Raw genomic sequence first — 13,177 nt, 5'->3', positions numbered from 1 at the left:
AAATATATATTACTTTTTATTTCTACAGATTTGACGTACTTCCATATTCTCCATGGTTGTAAACTTTTCAGAAATTTTTCATGCTCAACATACTGAATTAATCTACAAAGCATGCTTTTAGGAGCTACTTTTCAGGAGTAAAAAATGTTAGAAGTAAAAGATGACAAAAATAGTAACTAAGAGTTTCCAAATAGAGCAAATATATAGGAAAAGTCTAGTACCGATTCTCCTAAAATAAAAATAACAAAAATATAATTAATCTTGTGAATTGCCCCAGGAGAAACAAACATTTAAATTTGATTTATCAAGCATTCTGGAATTATTAGCATAAAATAGAATTTATTTGCCTGATAAAGTGGATGGTGCCTACCTATTTAAAGTAATTTATAATCTATTGCATTATCTATGCACATTTTTCATAAATAAATCCTGTTTATGAAAATAAGATAATGAGAAATGTGTCTTCCTCAGCATTATCAATCTGTTTATAGTTTAGTGTCAACTAAAGGAATCAGTTTAATAACATCCTTGTGAAAATGCCTGTGCAAATATTGTAAACTGTCCAGCAATACACTCTGCTACTACTTTGGGGTCACTCCTAGCCAAAGTATTTCAATCATTAGTTATCTGTGTTCCCACGTCTCACTCTAGCTAGTTAAAATTGTAAAATTGGGATTTTTAGTTTAAGTCTTCCCTACCATTATACATGAAGTAAGGATTCTGAAGGAAGAGGTAGTGGTCTATAAAGCACTCCCCTCGAGAAATGGCCAGAAAAAAAATTAATATCATGGCATCGTAATGAGATATCACAGCTAAGCAGGAAAGAACAGGCAATGCAGAGCTAGCTTTTGCTCTTCTTCCTCACTGCAGAAAGGAGAGGGATTAAAAAATGAAAGCAACATTGCTACATGATGAGGACGTTTTGTGTATTTAGAGAAGCGGTGATAGTCCTTCTCCCTCTCAGAGGCAGTTCACAGGGTCAGTACAAATCAGATGCTTCCTTGGGAAAAGCAAGCATACTCTGAAAAGGGACATGACATGAGCAATGTACCACATACAGTATATTCCTCGCATGCACATCAATGACCTGAAGGCTATGTACTGAACTTAAAACTCATTAAATTAACCATGATACTAGAGCTGTGTTAGAAGATCCCATAAAAGATTAGGCATATTTAAATAACTGTATACACTCTTTTTAAGGACATAAAAATATAACCAACTCAGACATGTAAAATAGCATATATTTTACATGTGCTACATATATTCCAATGAATTTTTTATCAAGTATATTTACTCCTGAAAGTATTAGTTAAAAAAAAAAAACACTGCTCATGCTGATATTAAGAATTTTAATGTTCAGATAGCATACAATCAAAAATCATATCACTCATTTGATCAAAATACCAGAAAGTTTTATGTACAGTAGCATTTTCTGAACACTGCATGCACAAAGCATCTAGCCACAGCAAAACAAATTAAAAAAAAAAAAAGACAGAATCACACATTTTGGACTGCATACTCAATTTGCAACACAATCAGTATTAATTTTCAGCAGCACACAGTCTAGTTTTTGTGGACAGGAACTTACATTCTTCTAGAAGTTTTGCTTTTATTCCCCCATCAGAATCAGCAGGTGATTGGAAAATGGAGATTAAAGAGAAACATTTGTTAGTTAAAAGAAAATTAGCATTTTTGAGAGGGAAGATAAGTATGTCTGAAAAGTGCATTGGACACCATGAAAAAGAAAACTGCTAGTATTGTAACCTGGGCCACGATGCCTTAAATTCCAGCAACGATTTCTGTGGTGTCAGAAATTACTACAATTATCTCAAAGTTCATGGCATAAGGACCTTTTCTAAAGTGTTGGTTTTTTAAGGGCAAGTGTGGTATGTGATTTTGGCCTTCCAAGGACACAAACCACTGATACTGAGGAAAGAGGAAATTAGAATTAATGGAGTGCATTGCCCTCATGCTGAAATCAAAATCAATCTCCCCATATGACCAAACGGAAGAACAAAGAGAAAGCTTCAGGCTAGAATTACTCTTACAGAAACAAAAGCATTTAATTCTACTCAACAGACACGCAATCCCTTTTAGTTTGAAAAATAACTACAAGGAAAAAGTCATTTTGGTTTTTACATCTTCATTGCTTCAGATATTTTGCATATATCTCTCTTCATCATTAATATTTCAGAGCAAGTAAACTGCTTTTGGTCAGCTACACTGTCAGTCGTCGCTTACCTACAGCAAGACACTGAACATCATAAAAACTGCTAACCCGGATGAAACCTAAGGTCCAAATAATCAAGTATTTTCTTACCACCGGGTTTCTGTGGTGGGTGTGTGGGGAAGACCCACAGAAAACACAACACAGGCTTTCTCTTGTGGTGCTCTCCCAGATGCCATTCTAACCATTATTTATGAAAACAGTAACATAATTACAGACATAATTTCAGTTAATATAATCTTTGGCTAAAAATTGAAGTATGTGACTTTATCAGATCTAACACAGCTATTAAATATTATGTAGTACAGATCATGTTAATTGAGAGTTAATGTGATACATCTAAAAGGACTACTCATTTTTGTCTGCTAATGCATTCCTGGTTAATTTAAGCTGAAGTGCTGCTCTGCACAGGAGATATTAGAATGGTGCACAATTTACATTAGTTTCTAAACTACAAGGTGTTAAAACGATATTTCTAGCCTGCAGAAATATTCGTGGAGAACAATTAAGTTTAGAAAATTAAGACTTTTGTTCATCATACTTGTAAAGCTCTCTATAAACCACAATTTAACGTTCTAAAGGCATTCACAGCGCTACAAGTCTCTTGTCATTTATATATATTGATCTTGTCACAGAAATAAAGGTCATTGGCTTGAGAGGCTTGGAAATATGTATGGGGGGGAAACACACTGAAGCAGTCGCACTTCATGTCAATGATTATTAAAGAAAAACATGCATTTATGGAAGGGAGGAAGTTATCAAAAACACAGGGGTAAGGAAAGCCATGAGGATCAGAATCCTAGGTGAATTTACTGATGTATTAATTCATCAATTTAATGCCAGCCCTGATGTACTTTTCTCTGGCAATTAATCTAACAAATGAATAGTCAATGTGAGGTGCAACATGGTTCGCTGAATTCTGAAAATGTGATCATGCTTATATGAAGAACAAAATAAAAACCTGAAGCATGAATAAATTCATAGAATTAGCTATTAGGGCTATAAAACACAGCAGTAACCATTGCTTACTTTTCAGCTACCTCTGTTTTCCCACTATCACAGTCTAGAATAAGACACAAAAATTTCATATCCTGGGATTTCACCCCTTCTAGATGTTTCCTGACTGGTTAACTCTAGAGTTCCCTACTCAGCACACATGCTCTTATGTAAAAGTTAGGTATTTAATTCTTTTCAGGCACTGTTTAGGAAAGCTAAGAGCCTAACTTACTCTTCTGGATCAAAAAGCAAGATGCTAATTTCCACGGTGTGGGTATTTGAATATTTTACTGGATCTCATATCATCTCCTGGAAACCTCTTATATGAAGATAAGTGCGATTGTTTCACAGCAAATAGGAACTGTCCTGTTTTTTGTTTGTTTGTTTGTTTTTGTTTAGTTTTGTTTTGTTTTTAGCAAATTCACACATAATCGCAGAATGGCTATGGTTGGAAGGGACCTCTGGAGGCCATCTGGTCCAACCCCTCTGCTCAAGCAGGGATACCCAGAGCAGGTTGCCCAGGAGCATGGCTTTTGAAGATTCCCTAGGAGGGAGAATCCGCAATTTCTTTGGGCAGCCTGTTCCAGTGCTCTCTGTCACCTGTTCAGTAAAGAAGTGCTTCCTGATGTTCAGACAGAACCTCTTGTGCTCCAGTTTTGTGCCCAGTGCCTCTTGTTCTGGTACTGGGCACCACTGAAAAGCGCAGGGCTCCATCCTCTTTGCACCGTCTCTTTAGGTCAATTGAAATTGCCAATCTGATCTTAGTTTCACAGGTAATTAGCGTTTAGCTGGGCTTCTCTGCCCTTCCTCATTTTGATCGACTAAAGCGTTCAATAAAGACACACTACAGTGGTATATCTGAGAATCCTCTGTTAACTTTTCTCCAGTGAATCATGTAAGATATTTTATATGCAGTTTTTGAAAACCTTCAGTAAATATTCATAATCATAATGTCCTGACTGAAGTGAGCAAAAACACTCCATGTTCAGTTCCATGTTGGAGCTATCTTCATCCTCCTATACTGAAATTATTTAACTAATCTTCCATTATTCTGCAGTTATTTAGCAAGTTAATACTTACAGTCAAGAGGTACATCCAATGCAGAAATCATTTGGCACAGAAAGAAAACCAATGAAGCTTTGCTTGCAGATATGCTCTTCTTTTTCATCATGATTTTAGGCTGTGTTGAGTAAGTCACACTTGAATGAAGTCCAACTTCATCAGATTAGGTAGCTTGGAACAGTTATGTACATACAAACAAGAAACCTGGCAGATAAAATAAGAGAACAATAACATGTAGATACTACGGAGAGTTGAATGATCTTACGTTAGTTAACATGAAATACCATCAGTCTACTTATTATATCCATGGATCCTGGCTACACCATGTGCTCTACTGAAATCCAAGCAGACATCCAGAAGTTCCTTGGACACCTAGATCAGAATACTTGCAGGAATTCCAAAGGAAGACAGTGAACGCTGATAACTTTGTTGAGTGGAAATACAAATGCCTTTTCTAAGAAGAATAAATCTTCAGCCCTAGTTCAAAAACAGCATATATTAGAGATAATAGTCACCTGAAATAGATTTTGGTAATTAAAACTCTGAATGCCCACCTCGTCTCTCTTTCAAATACCCTGAAAAAAGTCTTTGAAGGAGTTATTTTAGGTGTCTACTCTAATTAAAACATCTCTGGCCACAGATTTGCAGATTTGCATAGTAAACTATGGGATCTAAATGAAGCTTTGAGTTAGACAACTTAGTTCTCCCATTTTTGAGCTTTTTCTAATAGACAGTTGTAGACTGAATGCAGACTATGGATTGCCATGCTGAGGTGCTGGCTTATCCACTGTATAGGTACCTAGGCTCCTACCCCTGGATTTCTGATTCCAGCCAAAATAGGTAACGTAAAAACACTTGTCATATCTAGCCTGAATGCCAAAATGTAATGAACTATCAGCACACTACGAAACTTTCTTCTTTCTTATGTGAGAAGGTAGCAGAAATGAAAATCTAGGGAAATCTTCTTTTCTGAAGTGGACTAGGTCTTCCTCCTCAATCAAGCGTGAGCGACCATATTAAATCAAGGTAGAAGAATGATTCTGACTCCCTTCTTATTTTCACTGCATTCAGGACCATGTGCTAACTTTAAAAAAAAAAAAAAAAAAACGTAAAAAGTTGAAGGATTAAAAACTAGTTTAGCTGCTGGTGAGCCCCATCATCATCGCTGGCGACCTACAAAGTGCTGTAAGAATACAGCCTTAGAAATCCAAATGTTGCTTACCCAACAGCAGTAATTGGACATCAGCTGAGAAAGTGCTTTTCATATGCCAGACTGACCAGAAAGTTCACAGGGATCAGCATGAACTTATCTTGAAGAGAGCATTTCCCAAGCTAGGCATAAAAATGGAAACCACAATGCTATCAAGTCTACAAGAAGCAAAAGGTGCAGAGAAGCTGCTGCCTTACAAGTACTATTTTAATTCCTAAAGCTGATTTATTGATTCCTGAAGTTACTTAAACCAGTCTATGCAAAGAATTTGCCTTAATCTTCAGTTTACAGAAAAAAAAATGGTGTCTGAATTGCTGCCATAAATGGGCTTTCTCATTGTATGGTCTTCTGGTCAGAGACTGGAACTGGAAACCAGCACTGAGGTATAGAGCCCAACCTCTACTGACCTAGCACGTCAAACTCTCTGATTCTTACTGTTACACGAGTGTTTGTTTTGAGATCCAAACATCCCAGCAGGTCAAACTCCTAGACCCACATTGCTCCCTCGAGCTCTCGGGAACTGCTGACTAGGGCACCATGTGAGAGGGCAAATTGCTTGTTCACATTCAAAGCTATCTACACTATGGGACATCATAACAAAACAACTAAGCATTTGTCATGGCTGATGGAGTTATAAGAAGACTCATCAGAAGCAAGAACACCTAAGTTCTAGCCCTTGCATAATTATTTATACAAACTGGAATTGCATGAGCAGAGAAGGTGGTGAGCCTAACTCCAAACTACCAAGTAAGTGGTTGAAGTGTACCACAGGGAGGCATGACAAGTGGATTCAGACTCTCCTACAAAAATAAACCAAACCCTCTCACAATTCCAATGAGCACCCTAAAATGCTGGAGCTTTTAAATGGGGAAGGGGAGAAATGCTTCTGCCATCCCATTTTGGCACATAAGCTAGCTGGTGAGTTTCCTCTGTTCCCTCTGCAGTCAATAAGCTGAAGAAAGGCTTCTCTTGAGAATGATGCAGAGCACTCCAGGACGTTCCCTGCGCTGAAGTGCTCTCCAGAAGAGCTGATTTCATCCCACTGACTACAGCTGTCTGCTTTTCTTTGGCTGAACTAGGTTTTCGCAAACCACCCTCCTGATCTTTATGTAACCACTTCGTTACCTCACTGCAAGTTCAGCTCTGAACTATGCATCTGTATTTACAAGCTGCTCTCTCTGTACAAGGTGTTTGACCCAGGATTTAGAGGACACTCTTTGTGCTGTTTGACAAGTGGACCAAGACTTTTACTGTTTCTTCTCCAAGCAAAATGTCAGTTCTCTTTAAGAAACTCTGAGAATCTGATTATTCACTTTAATGTCTCGTTCTTTCGTTGTGTAAATTGACTACTGCAGTAATTTGAGAGTATTTTAGAATTAGCTGCATTCCCTTTGAACAAGTACAAATGAATACGTGAGCAGTGGTGAATCAGGCATGTGCAATTGAAATGATTGTGAAAATAATACCCTTGAGAAAATGCCTCACCTCATCCACCACTGCTATTGCGACATTCCAGTACGGCACCTCTTGAGTCCACTGCTGCGATGCCTGGGTGTGACGCAGGATTCAGCAGGCGGCGGGAATTGCAAAGCTGAGCCTGCACACCGCCTTGTCATTCTGCACAGAGGCAACGTGCCCGGATGATTTGTGACAGAACATATTCAGCTGAGAATGATTTTAGGTTCGTCAGCACAACTGCACGCTCTCGTTGAACGTATTCCTGATTACATCTGACATAATTCAGTACGAATGCAACAGCTGCTGACTGGAACTAAACGCTGTTTTGACATAATATTATCTGATACAAAGTACGGCCAGACCTCTAAATGCAGATCAATGTAAATGCTTCCATTTCAAAACCTGAAATATTTATACAGCAGACTGTATTTTCCTCAAGCTAATTTACCTAATAATTTTCATAGAACTCAGATATTTTGTCTTTCCTTTTTCACAGGAACACACAGATTTTGACAGCTCATACGGGATTCTATTCAGTGATTTGTATAAAATAAGATTCCCTGTGCTTACATACCACTTACGTACATAAAATATCAGTTATGCCTCCTATGCTTCATGCTGAGATGCTCATTGTTAGCAAAAGCATGGACTACAGGTTGAAGCTATGGTGTAGCCAACAGTAGTCAAGGTAAATACGAACACATAAGCAAAGTATAATAATATTTCATCACAAAGTTTAATATCAGATCTCAAAGGGACAGCTTTTTATGTACCAGAAAGGAGCTGGCATCAAGTGAGACACATCTAATTCCCCAACACCCCCCTTTAAAAAAAAAAAAAAATTAAAAGGACATGATTACTTTTCAAGGGGGGGCTACAGAAAGACAATGACTGGGAGCGTGAAAGCACCCATAAGCCTGAGGTAGTACATTTGGCAGCAGCACAAAACACAGCTTGGTGCCAGTGACCTCTTTGCTGTGACTCACACGTCTGGACACTTTTGATCAGAAAAAAAAAAAGGACAGAATGACAAAAAGATGCTCTGAAAACACTGAAGGAGCTAGGAAAAACAGCAGTCATATGGAAGGGAGGCAGGATCTCAGTCTTCTTTTCATACTGTAAATGAAATGGGCTGGGAACCTTCTCCTTAGTTAAGAGCAAATGAGACATCCCAGCTTACATCCCTTCCCCTCCGAAGGAAGCCTCCATACCACCTACACCATGGCAGCAGTCACTGAACCGTGCAATGCCCTGAATCACACCCAGGCATCGGCTGGCAGAGTGCAATGGTTGGCTCATATCAAAATCTGCCCCAGTGGTAACAACTGAACAGTGCATGATCATGAAATGCACACAGTATGCTGCACTTTACAACAGTATACTGCTACTGATTAGTGCTAATTACTGATTAGGATAATAATACAGACACACTCTCAGTGGACATCTTAAAGTTAAGGCACAGCTGACAGAGGGAACATCCTTCTCCTGTAGCTCCAACAGGGGTGGAACATCCTTACGTCGTCTTTAACAAGAGCACGCTGCATCCTTGATTCCCTCGTAACCACAGCCACAATATTCCTTCAAGAGGATGTAAGATGTGCAAGGGAGTGTATTTACTGAAATTCCACCTAGTGCAATGAACGTATTTTTTAAAAATAATATTAATCTACAGAGTTTTGATGCAACAACTGATTATGTATTTTTCTATTCAATTAGATTATACTAAGACACAAAGATCTGTATGAACGTCATTTCCTCTGCTTCATTGGTCTAACACCTGCATTTTTTCTCACAGAGAGTATACAGCAAAAATAAACACTTTTCAAGGGAAACTGTTTCAAGGCCACCTTGTATAAAGCTCCACAGAAATGTGAACAACAATTTCAGATTAGGTAAATGGATTTAATGATAATGTGGATAATACACACATTTTATTTACATAATGTTTTTAATGGAAAAAAGCACAAAGAAGTGCTTGCTTTTGATAACTGCAATTCCCTCACCAAAGCCCTACCTTTGTAGGGCTTATGTATTTTATACAACTATGCTAACCAGTGAAGTAACAACAGTATGACTTACTATCTTATCTTACCTCCTGTTCACCAAGCTTATGCCCATTATTTCCCCTGCTCCTTCACCTTCCCTTTCTCCTCCACCTCCCAGTTCTCCTCCAGGCTAATTACAACAGCTCTTGAGAATTCTGAATATCCTTGGGATGTTCAAACCAGCATGTTCCTATTGTTAAAACTCCTAAATGTGTTTCAGGTTTTGTTTAAAGTTAAACAACTGTTTAAGAATACCCCTCAGAGATCTGCTCCAGTGCTGAATAGTTGTGGGTGGCAGGGAGTGTGGGATAGTATGGGCAGGCACCCAGGACAGTGGACACCTCCAACGTTTTGGAGCTTCACCCCTGAACAAGTGCAGAATCCCGAAAAACTAGTAAAATGTTCGGTTAAACCACAACATTGATAGCTTCCTTCTTCTTACATGGATTGCTGGCATCTAACAGTATTTAAAAACAAAAATCTGTCTCGCTCAGTCATCTCAATCTGGCTTAATGATTGCCTTGTCTTCAGGGTTATTGCTGTTCTGCCAAACTTCAGACCACCTGCTAATTTCAAAGCGTAAAATTACAGCTGATAGAGTCAGCAGAGAAAATGTTACATGTGATTGGCCTTTGCATTGCTCCTCATGAGAACACTACAAGAAAACCATTTATTCATTGATGCGCCTTTATTGACAATCATATATTAAGACCTGCTAGCCAGTTTGCTGTTCATTCAAGTCTGGTCTGTTTCATTATACAGCTCAATTTCTGCACTTATTAATCAGTTTCATATCACAGTAAGTGAATGCTTTTCAAAGTCTATTACATCAACAGCATTGTCTTACCAAACTTGTAGTTTTATCAAATATTAAAAGATTAAAATCAAGTTTTCATCAATTATTTGTTTTACAAGCCCTACTTTCCATAAGACTATGTTGAGTAGAATTAATTTCACTCACAGCCTTTAATTCCCTATCAGCTGAATCCTCAATCAGCTTTTTCCATATGTTCACTGTGATTTATATCAGGCTATATTTACCCTGCTCAATCTGCTTGTCTACTCTGAATCTGGGCATAACACCAGCTTTCTTCCAGTCTCAAGGAATGCATTAAAAATTAAAACCTGTGAACTAGAAATTTCCCCCACTATCTCTTTCAGAATTCAGAGGCAGACCCACCAAACTGATTAAAAATACATATCTCCAATACTTACTGTTTAATAACTATTAATGGCTACTAACGACTACAGAAGTTCTCCATCCTAGCATGATGTGTGCTTTTTCTTCAAATTTATCATGTTGCTTGTAATAGTTTAAATTAACAGTAAAAGAATAAAATGTTTGTGAAGTAGCTCACAACACAGTGCTATTCCTGTTTCTTTTCTTAAGACTCGTTCCTATAAAAAAAAACATAGTATTTGCCTACTTATGTCTCCCATGGCAATAGCCAACACATCTGCCATTCAAACAGAAGCTCTTTCACACACGTACCAGAGCTGATTACGCACCCACACAGCCCCAGCACAACAGGATCCAATTGCCTCTAGGGGAACTTCAGCACCAGCTGCTGAGCCAGCACCACACCAGCTCCATTTTCCACCCATTTCGCATCGCCGCTGAGCTGTGCTTGCTCCACGTGGGCTGAGGCTCTCCCAGCTGACACAGCCTCGCACGAGGTTGAATCCTCTGGCCCGGGCAGGATTGAAAAGGGTCCAGAGTTTAGGAAATGGCAATTCCTCAGCTTTGATCTTTTCCACATTGACAAGGCATACGCCATTTGGATCTTGATTTGTTTACTTGTTGGTTTGGGTTGTTGTTGCTGTTATTATTATTTTCTTCTCTCCAAGTACTTCTCCCTTTTTCTTCTGGGAGTCTTTAGTATTATTATTCCCTGAACACAACAGCATTTCATAGCTGCTAGCTGCATCTCACTGGCAGACCACTGTGATGCACTGGGATGTGATATGCACTGGGATACAGCTAGAAGAGCGAGGGTGTAGGCGCTTACAAATTCCACTCATCGAAGTCTTATTTCAAGTGTCTGTTCTAGAAGTGCAAGTGTCACATCCTAGAAGTACCCACAAATGCAGAGTAAAAAAAAACTAAGCACAAAGTTCAGATGTCTGACTAAGGGCTGTGGGTAACCATGTAAAATCAGTCACTATCCACAGCCTCAAATCTTGTCTCGAGAGCAGCCACTTAGATTTGTTTTTAAATTAAAAAAAAAAAAATGGAGCAGGGCAGAGCTGTCCTTTTACAGTTGTCTTGTGTATTCCCTGAGGACCTATGCTGGATTTAGCCCTTGCAAGGGTTTAAACAGAGGAGCATTTGTTTTCTAGATCCTGCTCAGATTAAATTATAAACTGCTTTGACTGGGGCGATTACACACATGGCGGAGCAAAGCCGCGGATACCTCTCCAACAGGGAGGTAAACCTAGTAAGCCCTGGATGTTTAGAAGCCTGCAGAGTCAAATCAGCAGCTGAATGGCATCTTTGGATTGCAAATTTAAACTCAGACAGCTCATTTTTGCTTGGGTACTTTCTAGTGTCCCAAATACTCTACTGGATTCAGTTTTTTTCATCTTCCTTTTTACCTCCCCATTTACAACAGAAGATGGAGCAGAGCATAAAAATCATGTTTGGATGACATTTATTACAGTAGTCCTTTAGAGTCATTACAGACTGCGCAAACATGCTTAATCTCTTCTCCATGTATGCATACTGTGCTCTTTCAAAAACTTGGTTAAAGTGCTTGAATTGAGTTCAGCTTTGCAAATCTGCTGAAGGCTGTGGGAATACACCAGAGGGAGTGAAAACATAAGTCACAGAGTTGTAGAAAAAGCATAGTTTTGCTTGAAGTGCCTCACTAGACATGGTGATTAAGGAGAGTAAAAAATTCAGCTTGATTATTGAATTTTTCAGTGAGTTAGAAATCATTCAGAGTGAGTGCAAGAAAACAAATTAAGAAAACCCATTTTTACAGCCGCCTGGATGTTAAAAACAGGTACCCACATGACAGTACTGTGAGGACAGCTCTTTGGACCATGCTTTAACATCTTTAAAGGCACAAATAACCTAGTTTTGCTCATTAAATCCACTTTCAGATGGTCTAATTCAGACTGAATTTCAACCAGACAAAGGCTTCCAAGTAGCCCATTTCTCTCCCTCTGAAAGTCTTGCAACAGAGAAAAGAAATGCTTGTGAGAAGAACGTCTATGAATCATCAGACTGCTGTTATAGTAATACTGTAGTGTGCAAACAGAAGCGGAAGGAAAACTGCAGAGTGGGCAGAAGGAAAATGCACCATCATCCTGAGCGAAGGCTCTGAACTCGGTGTCTACAGCGCGTTCCTTGTAAATATGCAAAAGGGATGCTCAGCTGAAATGCTCCCTGAAATGTTAATTTCTTTGCCCAGGAGATATGATGAAGGGTTTCTTTCCTTTTTTTTTTTTTTTTCTTTTTTTTTTTTAACCCAGTAGAAGCCAGAGCAGGGGCTTCAAAGAGCTTGCTGATGAGAAGCTAACACATGCTGTATTACTCTGCTTAATTACCTTGTTTATGTCCCCATAGCTCACCTCAAAAGCACAATCTGTCTAGAAGCGTTCCTGCAATCCTGGAGATATTCTTGTGAAAAGCTTACTGTGCAAAAGAGCAGAATCTGATTCAAAGATAGGGAAACTCCTCCCCCTGGGAAGTAGAGCAGAAACCACTAACATTAGCGTGAAACGCCAGAATAGTTATGCTAGGGAGGAGGTCACTCGGAGCAGGGACAGTGCCAGAAACTGAGGACTAAGGCATTCTGTCAGATCGAAAACCCTAACAAGTACACGAACAAAGGAGGGTAAACAGCACGGAGGGAACAAACTGTTCAAGCTCCAACCAGCTCCCTGGGTAGATTTTTGGGAGATGGGGGCTGGGGACTGCCCGCCTGTACGTCATATCTATTGAACAGGCAAAAGTTAGCACTCTTGCTGTTTTAATTTTAATTAGCTCTATTAAAGGAGTTACAATGACATCTTTTAGCTTGGAATCTCTGCACACCATTAGAAACTAGAATTAATATTTTACCACGAGCTCAGATCCAAACACTTCAAAGCTTTAGAAATACGCCTGCCTTTCTCTTGGAAAATGCTGGTAACATTCACGGTGACGACAGCTTCGTGGATCAGGTCTGT

General features: G+C 39.0%; 1 protein-coding gene across 39 annotated transcripts in view; it reads right to left on the bottom strand.

The window, feature by feature from the left end:
* NRCAM (neuronal cell adhesion molecule) overlaps nt 1-13,177 on the bottom strand; it is a 151,487-nt gene that overhangs the window by 64,281 nt on the left and 74,029 nt on the right. For 27 of the 39 annotated variants that reach the window (XM_083831835.1, XM_083831823.1, XM_083831834.1 and 24 more), the window contains 2 exons: nt 4,307-4,492; nt 1,592-1,609 (listed from right to left, as the gene is read on the bottom strand). In XM_083831835.1, coding sequence (XP_083687961.1) covers nt 1,592-1,609; nt 4,307-4,397 — 109 coding nt within the window. In that variant the 5' untranslated portion in view covers nt 4,398-4,492. Of the gene's footprint in view, nt 1-1,591; nt 1,610-4,306; nt 4,493-13,177 lie in introns of those variants that run through there. The other 12 variants (XM_083831838.1, XM_083831837.1, XM_083831822.1 and 9 more) reach the window with 1 other exon arrangement.

This window comes from Anser anser, assembly GCF_964211835.1.
Source record: "Anser anser genome assembly, chromosome: 1".
Lineage (NCBI taxonomy): Eukaryota > Metazoa > Chordata > Aves > Anseriformes > Anatidae > Anser > Anser anser.
Note: the sequence above shows the minus strand (reverse complement) of the source record. Positions and strands in the feature narration are given on the sequence as shown.